At 48.3% G+C, this 11,016-nt stretch overlaps 1 protein-coding gene across 1 annotated transcript in view; it reads left to right on the forward strand.

The window, feature by feature from the left end:
• Nucleotides 1-9,954, forward strand: part of CASZ1 (castor zinc finger 1) — a gene marked incomplete at its 5' end in the record, with an annotated part of 93,097 nt that extends 83,143 nt beyond the window's left edge. The window contains 4 exons of the mRNA XM_084274800.1: nucleotides 1,282-1,430; nucleotides 3,240-3,474; nucleotides 4,932-5,225; nucleotides 8,578-9,954. Of these exons, the coding sequence (XP_084130926.1) occupies nucleotides 1,282-1,430; nucleotides 3,240-3,474; nucleotides 4,932-5,225; nucleotides 8,578-9,827 (1,928 nt within the window). The 3' untranslated portion in view covers nucleotides 9,828-9,954. The remainder of the gene's footprint in view (nucleotides 1-1,281; nucleotides 1,431-3,239; nucleotides 3,475-4,931; nucleotides 5,226-8,577) is intronic.
• Nucleotides 9,955-11,016: the final 1,062 nt, after the last annotated feature.

Consider the following 11,016-nt stretch of genomic DNA (forward strand, 5'->3'; position numbering starts at 1 on the left):
GATGGGGTACAGGCATCCAGCACTATGTATATATATGCCTGTAGGTTGGGCTTGCCATGCAGTAAACATACACCTAGCCAGCGCTCTGCGTTTGCCTGTGCAGGTGCAGGCAGCGTGATGGGATGGTGTAGCTGTGTCTGCGTAGGTGTATTGTGGTTGTACCAACATGTAAATGCATGTCTACCTCTATGTACAGCTCTGCTGCTTATGCTGCTTGTGTTTGTGTGTGTGTATCAGGGGCAGAAGGCGCTGGCCTGCTGAAAGGGCTGTGACTGTTTCTGAAGAAACACACATGTGATAGATCTCTTGACATGTATGTTTTTGTGGGTGTAAAGCCAGGTACAGACGTGGAGAGGTGGGGAGGAAGAGTGAGGTGAAGAATATGGCTGTATGTAAGTAAAGGTGGTTGACACCCATCACCCTGAGGTGGTAGATGAGCAAAACTGAGCCGCTCTGTAGGGCTGTACCTCGGTGTGTGTGGGCATGGCCGAGGGATGGAGGAGAACAGGCAGAACCTGAGCACTGAGAGAGCTGTGCTTTAACTGCATCCAGCCATTATTTATCAGCTATAGAGTGTAGCTGTTTAGGACTGTCTGTTAATGAGATACACAGACTCCCAGCACACATGGCACTATCCACCAGGAACAAAATGTGTCAAGTGCTGTTAGCCAGAGCCCATATAAATTGCTTGTTGTTTAGTAGCTGCCCCTATTACACAACAACTTTGGAGTGGCAGTGAACGTTTCCTGGCTCATTTCTATCTGACCAGAGAGCACACTCTGTCCTGAGATAGAGCTTTTTGAGGGACTGTTTTTCTGAGAGCACAGTTACAGGAAAAAAAGAGCAAAAGAACTTTTCATTTCTAACCTAAGTGTTTCTTTCTGATTGTAACTTAGGTGATACAGTTAAATACCTTGGGTTTGTTTGTAAAGAAAAAGGCACTAGCTAAGACTGGGAGCATTAGGCACTACTGGATGTAATGGTCATGATCCTTTATTAACAACAAGGTGCAGTGGGATGGGCCAAGTATGCAGGTCAGACTCACGTCTTCCATCTGTGTACACTGTAATCCTCTCTTGCAGTTGCTCAGCAGACAAAAGATTGTGATTTAGTCTTTGCATTCAGGACTGTTCCTGAAGAACCCATGTCCATTGATAATCCTCAATCCACCAGAAATCCATGAGGCAGCAGCCTTGTCCTACCTCCAGATCATCTTCCTACAGACCCTTTCCCTCTGTGGGTACCTTTCATGTGTTACACTCCATGGTTTTGTGTCTGTAGGCTGCAAATACAACCAGGTGAACAGCCACTTCCACTGCATTCGAGAGGGCTGCCAGTTCTCCTTCCTGCTCAAGCACCAAATGACATCCCACGCCAGAAAGCACATGAGAAGGATGCTGGGGAAGAACTTTGATCGTGTTCCTACTCAGGTGACTCACTGGTTATTTAAGTTGCAGATCTGCATGTAGTGTTGGTTCCTTTGCTTGCTTGCTGCTTCAGTACCTACACACTTGTACCTGAGGATGCAGCTGGGATATGCTTTACCTGGCTGGACTTCTACAGTCTCAGGAAGGGTGATGAAGCACAGACATCAGAGCATTACTTAGTGTAAACAGCTTTTCCTTGTGAATAACCCAGACAAAAAATGAGGAGGATAACACTAAAACACTCAGATTTACAATTTACACTCCCTTCCTGCTCTCCCTGTATACACCAATTGGCTTATTAAAATTAAAGTGCTCAGGATGTGGAAGAATTGAACATGCTGGTTAAAACAAACATTTCCTGTTAGCCACAAAGAATTATTTGCTACTTCCACTGAGGACAGGAGAAATGCCACTCTGCAAACTTCCCTTATTGATTTGGAGTTAGTTTGGAGCACTCCCTGCCCTCGCTCAGGAAACACCAAAGCAATGCAGTTCCTTCTCTTCTAACACGTAACTGGGAGCAAAAGGCAGGTTAGGTTTGTGTGGTTTAGGAATAAATTGAAGAGTTTAAACTACAGGGCTGAGCTGCTGCTTGGGATGGCAGCAGTCCTGCCACCTCCTGCTTGTGGGGACTCAGGAGGTGAAGCACACCAGCTTCATGTAAACGCCTGGGAGTGATCTGAGCCTAAGGACATCTTCTGGTGTATGAAAAACAAATGGGTCATCTGTAGAAGGAAACCCTTTTCATTCCACAATGTGGGAATGTGAGGTGCCTATTAGTTATTAGGTTAATTTTTCAAGTCTGCTGCATTTGGATTGAAGGAGTTCCCAGGTGCCAAGGAACTGGTGGTGGTGCTGCTCTGGGAGCTTTTGTTCTGAAGAGGAAAAGCTTAGGTACCAGGGTCAAACTTAGGAAAGATATAACAAACAGATTTGTCTTTACTACTCTTCTCATACATGCTGAGCCTGGCCCTAAAGATTTTAGTACACACTGAGCAGAAAATGCTGGGTTTGACCTCCATGGCTTTTCAGTGGTGACCCTGTCTCACTTCAGCACCGGAGAAGTAGCAGTCATGGCCTGAGCAATCCTGGGAGCAGGCAATGCACAGCTCACTCTACTGCTGTGCTTAGCCCATGGAGGAGTCCAGCAAACAACCAGGATGAACCCACAAATCAGGGCATGTGGCAAAGCTAACCAGCTTGCTGCCCTGCAGCTGCCTTTCTGCATGTCCTAACTCCAGTTTTTCCCATTCCTTAGTGCTCAGTATGCACTGAGTGGTGTGTTTGGGGATATGTTGCTTCTGGACACCCATCCATGGAGCTGTCCAGAGAAGACCAGGCCAGGCCAGGCCACCAGAGCTGCCTGTGAACAGAGCATACTCAGAGGTCACTGGTTGCAGGCAGTGGTCCCCGTTGCAGCATCTCACACAGGCTCCTGGACAGCCATGTCAGTAGTTGTATTTCCAGTCCCTAACTGCAGCAGGACCTACACAGTCAGGTAGTAACGCCAAGATTAACACCTCCTGCTTTTGAATGCATCAGAATCCACACACCAGGATACTGGTGCCAAGATTAACACTCCCAGCCTCTGAGTGCATCACAATCCACATACCAGGATACGTGTGCCAAGTTTAGAGCTCCCAGTGAAAGAGGATTGACGCTCCTAGCCAGGGTGTCATGGGTTCCACTCACAAGCATGTTCCAGCTATCCCTCATGAACTGTGGCAGAGAAATAAACATTGCAGACAGATGGTTTTGGTCTTGGCATCTTGCATTTGGTGTGAAAGTCCCTGTCCTGTTTTCTTGCTGCAGGTTATTGGCCACACTCCAAGAAATGAAAATCTCCCCCAGGTTGGCAGCATGGCACCCAGCCCAGCCTCATCAGGAACCCCAGCTTCCTTTCAGGGACCCCCAAGCATGATGGACACTGAAACAGATGAGTATATGGACTACACTGGCTGTAGCCCTGGGGGTATCTCCTCTGAATCTTCCAATATGGACCGCAGCTGCTCCAGCACTCCAGTGGGCAACGAAAGTACATCAGCAGGTAAGAGAGAAGGGGGTGTGTGAAATGGATCAGCAGTTGCCTGCTGTCTTGGGAGATAAACTCAAGAGAGGCCAAAATACGAACTGTACCAGCTTCACAATAGTGCCTCCTACTAACCCCAGCTCCCTCCATCATTTGTGAGAAGAGATCCATCAAAATGTGCACCTCAAGCACCCAGGAACTAACAGTGCATCTTTTTTTTTTTCCCCTCCCCTGAGGAGAGGTTTTTATCCTGTGTCGTGGAGTTGGATCTATTTTAATAACTGATTTAAAAAAATACAAAGAAGCTGTGGGCCTGTTCTGTACTTGGCAGCAACCCTGATACCACTTTCCATTTCCTTGTGCAGCATCCAAAGTCAGGCACTTTCCTGTACCGCTGAGGTGCAGAAGGACTGTGCAACAGCAAATGGTACATACATAGAGGGGAAAACCCCTACTGTATCTTCAGGAATACATAGAAAAGCAGCTCCCTGAGCTGCTTTCCTCCTGCAAAAAAATATCTTGTTCCACTTTGTGCAGGGTTAAACAGAGGAACCCTCCATCGTCCCCTCTTTTGGGAATGAATGTTCTGCCATTGCTCCCTGTGTGCCAGGCTGACAGGTTGCCATCTCACTGCCCAGCATTCCAGGGTTATCTTGGCAGTCATCAGATATCTTTTATGAGTTCTGTTAGCATCTAGAGGGAATCCAGGGATCTCTTAGCTGTCCTTCCCAGGGTGAAGCATTCCCATTCTAGATAGGCTGCCTCACTGAGCTGGCTTTAATTTTGTATGCATTTTCCTACTTGTCTTTCCCACACCAGTTAGATGAAGGCTGTCCCTCAGCACATCTAACTACAGGTTGTATGAACACTGCTGGGTCAGGACAGGGCCCCATGACATTAAAGCTCCTCCAGAGAGTTTGGTGGGACACAAGTTCTTAGTGCTCTCTCTGCTGTCTGGCCCAAGTCATGCTTCTTAGGAAATGCCCCCTACTCCTGAATAGCCAGGCAGCAAGTAACCCCACCCTCCCAACTTGTAGGACCCCCCTTACAGAGTCACAGAATACACTGAGTTGGAAGGGACCTGTAAGGCTCATTACTTGCTGCGAGCTGGCACCATGTACAGGAGCAAGGACCAGACAAGCAGGAATTTCTGGGTGAAAGCCTGTGGCTCTTCCTGCATGCCACTAAAGCCACCTTACCTTCTGCAGAGACAACCTTCCTCTTCCTGATGCCCTCAGTTCCTCACCTTCTGTTTCTTCTCTGTTACAGTTCTATTTCATACATTTGTGAATGTATTTTCCATTTTCATCATATTGCTTCTGCTCTTGGGTTCTCATTTCAGTTCTTTTTTTTTTTCTTTTTTTTTGTTGTTTTGTTTTTGGTTTGTTGTTTTGGTTTATTTTTTCCTTTTTTTTTCTGCTTTTCTTTTTTTTTTGTTGTTGTTGTTGTTTTTTTTTTCTCTCCACATTCTCCAGGCTGCCTGGTTCCTTCTACTGCTACCGCTGCTGCCGATGATGCTATCCACAATGCACCACAACCTCAACCACCATCTCTGCCTCCATCTTTCTCACAAGCCCTGCTTAGGTCTCCCCTTCCCACCCTCCCCTATCTTTTCTCTCCATCTTGTCTCTCATACTCTCTGCTCAGTGCCACTCTTGGATCCAGCAGAGGCATTGTCATGCCTGCCGCCAGCACCACTGGGTTTTCGCCCATCATTGCCACTCCAACTCCAGTAAAAAGTGACGTTCCCTTAGTTCAGGATGCAGCAGGTAACACTTCTTTGCTTTCTCTCTTAAGTGTCCTGTGCCCATCTCCTTCCCCACTCACCCTGGCCACCTTTATTTCTCTGCACCTTAGGTCAGTCCGAAAGCAAACGTCACTCTGTGGCTGACTGAACTTTATCCATCTGTGCCTCCTCCTTTTGTCTGTTGGCACTGTAACCACAGCTAAGAAGGGTGACCCAAACCACAGCACATCACTCAGAGACACTGGGATACCCGAGGGCAATTCCCCCCAGTTCCAACCTTTGAGAAATACCCAAGGAAATTCCTAGTTAAAAGGCATTTTCAGCCTCTTGATAGCAGCAGGGTGGCCACTGAGCGAACTTTTGCTCATGTAGCATTAATGGGACTTGGAATTCTTCTTTAGATCTTCCAGGCCACCCAACCCAGTGCCTACCTTAGTCTGCTGCACGCATCTCAGCAGGTAAATGTCTGACAGGGTACCCACTTCCCATATTTTTGGGAAGGGTAAGCTTCACTGCTTCCTACTTCATATATGAAGCCATAAATTTCAGGGCTGCTTTCCACAGCACCAGAAACCGAGTGAAGTACAGTCAGTGTCACTGTGATGACATCATCAGACAACTCAGGCTGTTTCTCACACTCACTGTTATTTACATCTGCTCTTAACAGCTGCAGAAAATACATCTAGACTCCTAGTTTTAAGCTGCCATGTTTCCCATGTGTGACTGAGATCAGAGATGTCTCAGACTGGAGATTCTCATTCCAGCTGGGAATGTATTTAGGGTGTGGCTCAGTTTTGGCTTCTTTTTCCCAACTCACAGCTCTTTTCTAGTTAATTAAAGACATTCATGTGCTTAGAGTTGATGGCTAAGAGGATTCCAGCAGCCTACAAATGTCCTGGTCAATCTTCCTGCCAGTTTTAGTAATGCACAAATCCACAGTAATGGTTGGATGTTTGGCTGGGGGACCAACTCCACTCAGAAGGTCACAGGTTTTTCTCGTGGCACCTGGCAGGAGAAGGATCCTTGCCTTGTCCAGAGGAGTGTGCTCCAGTGAACAAAATTTAACAAGAAACTAGATTTTTGCTGCTTTTAAAAAATAACAACCACCCTGATTGACATGCAACCTGTAGCATCTTGAGCTGCTTGTTCCCTGCTTTCCCCTAAGGATGTATTTTAAAGTTGTGTTTCTTTTTGCCTTTGTATAATTTTGTGCCTGATTACATGAGGAGTAATTGAACAGAGAAGCTTATGGCATGCACTTACTGTTTGGATTACATCTGTTGAGGGTTGTGATCTTCAGTTGGGTGCTAAGAACCACACCTTGTCTGGTGGCTAAAGGAAGACACTGTACCATGGTACCACCTCGTTTCCATACCCTTGCTCTGCAGCTTTGCCTGTGTGAGAAAACAAAATTGCTTTGGCTAAAGTTCTAAGTGCATCTCTGTGAACTGCTGTGAAAGCTGGGCATGGGCATTTGAGTTTAAAACTGGTAACACTGAAATTCTACTTACTTCCCAGCTTGCCCATCCAGAGCCTTTCCCCCACGACAGTTTATCCCCTAACTCCCCACCGAAGGCAGCAAGATGGGCATTCATTCCTACTAAGGATAAAAGCTTCAATGGTTGGGCTGTAATTCGTTTTTAAAAGGCAGAATAAGGACTTGATGTGGATAGCACTGATTTGGGCTGCACTTACCCTGGTTGCCTGGAAGTAGAGAACAAGATTTTACAAAGCCAGATGTTTTTTGGGGGGTGGGGAGAGGCAAGCAGAGAGTAATTCCTCACAGATGCTCTAGCTCTGAGCTTGCTGATTTAAAATCTACAGCGACAGACAGTTACTCTTTCACTGGTAGCTGGTTAAATTAGCCTTAATGTGCAGTTTCCACCAGCTCTGTGTCAGCAAGATGGTCTCACCATGGTTGCCCCAAGCTAGTGTCTTCTTTGTGGTCTGTGCAGAAGCGCAGGGGGGGTGGAAAAGTCTTTTGTTCTCTGCTTACGGCGCAGGCTGTAGAGCCCAGGCATGCGAAGGGTGTGGAGATTAGGCCGCTGCTACCGTTGCCATTGATTTTTGGAGGCCTCCTTCAGTGATTCTCACCTTCTCTTCAAGGGTTGTCGTGTGAAGGGGGCCAGATATGGCAAAAATAGCATTAATCACTTTTAATACTTGCTTATCAGCCAAAAAAAACCCCCAATTCTACCACAATCAAACAGCTGACTGTTCCTTCAGTCTCCCAGACAAGGCTGCAGGCTGCTCTGGCTTCACAGGCCCCAGGCACCCTGTGTCACAACTCGTGCCTCTTTGGAAGGGGATGGCAGGTTCAGTGTGAAGGGGCTGGGGGGGGGGGGGGGAGTGCAGTTGCAAGCTATCATTTCAAATTTCACTCACAGTTCTACACCTGGTGAGAAGTTTCTGCCTCCACCCTTGTCTGTGCTGCGTGATGATACTGGAGAGTGTGGTTTGGTTCTGGGAACAGCAAGCAGAGAAGAAAAAAAAGTTAATAGATATAATGAGGTCGAGTCCTTGATGTCAGCTGGATCCTAGGGGACATGAGCACTAGCCAGCTACACTGGCCCTGTGAATGAAAGTGGAAGATAGATGAGGGCTCTTTATTTACTAGGGGCACCATGTGATTTTTGAGACCCAAGGGAAAGCAGTAGAACTGGTATTTTTTTCTCAGAGTCCACTGGCTAGTGATGATGAGAATTAGCCCCATTGAACATCTGTCCATCTGTCTTTCTAAGTGCACTCATCGTAATGTGTAGGCTCATTACAGTGAGGGATGTTGCAGTCTCCTGGCCAAAGTCCATCCTATTTCTATAAATTCCACCCCCCCCCTTGGAGTTTTAATCACGCATGGGATCTTCCCTCACTTCCTGCCTGTCCTTGGCAATTCTAGTGTATTGGAGGAGTCTGGATGGGGAGAAGAGGCTGCACAGCCCAGTTTTTAGCATGCTTAACCTCTTTCACCTCTTCAACCCCAGTCAGGTGTTGTAAAAACACCTCAGTCCTTGGCTTGGAACAAGCCAGCTCCTCTGTAGTAAAGTCCCATTTGAGAGAAACAGAACTAGAAATCAACTAAGCAGCAGGAGGAACTGTGAGAACAGCCAAACACAGAAGCAACAGTTAGCATTTGGGCAGCATCAGTGTGTAAGAGCAGCAATTAGAGGCAAGGTGGGATGTGCTGAAAACTGGGGATGCCAAATCCAGCAGGCATCAGCCAGCCTACGATCCCAGAGTTGAGGCTTGAGGGATGAGCTGCTGGGTGGGAACAGTTGCAGCGTTGTGTCTTGGGGAACACAGAGCTTGCCATGATGGTCAGGAGATGAAGAGACGCCTGACTGTCAGCAACACCACTCTTGGCTTTTTCTCTGCAGGGAATACCATCACTATGCCAACTGCCTCGGGGGCCAAAAAGCGTTTCTGGATCATTGAGGACATGTCCCCGTTTGGCAAGCGCCGCAAGACGGCATCCTCACGCAAGATGCTGGATGAAGGGATGATGCTGGAGGGATTTCGGCGCTATGACCTCTACGAGGACTGCAAGGACTCCAGCTGCCAATTCTCTCTCAAGGTTACCCACTACCACTGCACGCGGGAGAACTGCGGCTACAAGTTCTGCGGCCGTACCCACATGTATAAGCACGCCCAGCATCACGATCGTGTTGACAACCTGGTTTTGGATGACTTCAAACGCTTCAAGTCTTCACTGAGCTGCAACTTCCCAGACTGTCAGTTCTCTGGCAATAGCACACACTTCCACTGTCTGCGCTGCGGCTTCCGCTGCACTGACAGCACTAAGGTGACAGCCCACCGTAAGCACCACGGCAAGCAGGACGTCATCAGCGCTGCTGGCTTCTGCCAGTTCAGCTCCAGCGTGGACTGCGAGGTGCCTGACTGCAAGTACAAACTCAAGTGCTCCCACTTCCACTGCACCTACCCTGGCTGCAAACACACAGTGGTGGGCATGTCGCAGATGGACTCGCACAAGCGCAAACACGAGAAGCAGGAGCGAGGGGAGCTTCCTGCCATCTCTCCTGGCCCTGAAGGCCTTGCCCACTCCACTCTCGAGTATGACATCCAGAACTCTTCCATCAACCTGGACAGTTCCCTCAACCTCAGCACTGACAACAACAGCTCCCTCTTCTTCCTGCAGAACGCGGCTGGTGTGGGCCTCAATGATTCCCTGGACCTCAGCAAGAAGCAGTCAGAAGCCACTGAGGGTCCATCGCCAAGCAGAGCTGGGACCGCACCTCAGGAGAGGGGGGCAGCGGCATCTGGCTCTGGTGATGTGGAGGACGAGGATGACTCTTCCCAAGAGGATGAAGAGGATGATGAGGAGGAGATGAATGAAGAAGAGGAAGATGATGAAGAGGAGGATGATGATGACGATGATGAGGATGATGATGAGGAGGAAGACCTGAACACAGATTCTGAAGAATCGCTGCCTGACCCCGAGGGCATGGCCACTAAAGAAGATGGAGAACCAGAGGAGGCGGCTTCTTCCACAGACCATGGCGATGCTTCCAGGCCACAGGGCGAACCAGCTCTTACTCCAGCCCCAACTCCTGCTCCAGCTCCAGCTGCTGCCCCAACCTCTACTGTTGCTCCAGCAGCTTCTCCTTAATCTTAAGAGACAACAGCGGCAGTGGTTTGGTTTTGCTCTTAACACAGAATTACTAAGAGGACCCCACATGAGGCAAGAACAAAGATTGGGATGGCAAGTGAAAAACTCCGTGCCACACACACAAGAGAGAGAGAGAGAGGAAGGAAGGAAACCCCTGCTCCTCCCCAAGCCCCATAAAAGAAACAGGTTGGCAGCAGGACTGGTGCTGCATCGCTTCATCCCGGAGATCACAGAACACAGGGGCAGGACGCAGCAAGAAATACTCTCTTAGACGGACATGAACCTTGAGGGTACCAGCTGCTTTTCCTTGCTCCCTGCATGGTGCGTGGGGCCTGTGCCCATCTGGGGACCCTTTGGTATGGGTGGGGCTCTATCCCCCCCATTTTTCTTTCTGAGTTTTATTTTTCCATGTTTTCAGTTGTACGATATTAATAATAATCTCCACTTCTTGGAGGGGGGTGGGTGGGAGCAACAGGTAATGAATTTTAGAGAGATATATTTGTGTGTGTGTCTCCATATAAAATAATGTACACACACACACACACACATATAGAGCAGTCAAGGAATTGGTGTCACAGACACAACTAGCTCAGCGTTTGCCAGTGGGAAGGAGGGGGTGAGGGGTGTGTGCTCTCTCTCTCTCTCCACCCCTCCCCCCTTCTTTCTCCAGCATTAAACGAATGGCATCAGACAGCAAGGGTGGGAGTGGGTATTTATTGTCACATAAATGAGGACGCATTAATGAATGAGCAGGGGTGGGAATGGGACACTCCTCTGTTCTTCCAGATCCTTTTTACTATTAATGATAATAATTTTGAATGCTATTTATATTGTAAAACTTTTCTCAGTCTACACTTTCTCTGTAGGACACCTCTCTTCATCCCTGCGGTCCTGCCCGTAGGGATTTAGCTGAAGTAACTTGGGAAGAGCACAGCGGGCAAGTTTAAGGGTCTGTCACACTGGAGGACTGGGGTTAATCTCCCATCCAGTTCCATCTCATCCCAACCCCCCAGGTGCTTCCTCTCTCTTGAGGGTGAGGCGTTTTTTTGTGGTGCTTCAGTATCCCCATCTCAGGAGGTTGTGAGCTGACACTCTGTCCCACGGTGCAGCACAAGGAGCGCCGTGCTCACAGAAGAGCGTCCCAGCCATTAAAGCAGCCTTGAAAATACTACTTGCTCTCTGACCCGAG

This window comes from Gallinula chloropus (assembly GCF_964237585.1).
Source record: "Gallinula chloropus genome assembly, chromosome: 23".
Classification (NCBI taxonomy): domain Eukaryota; kingdom Metazoa; phylum Chordata; class Aves; order Gruiformes; family Rallidae; genus Gallinula; species Gallinula chloropus.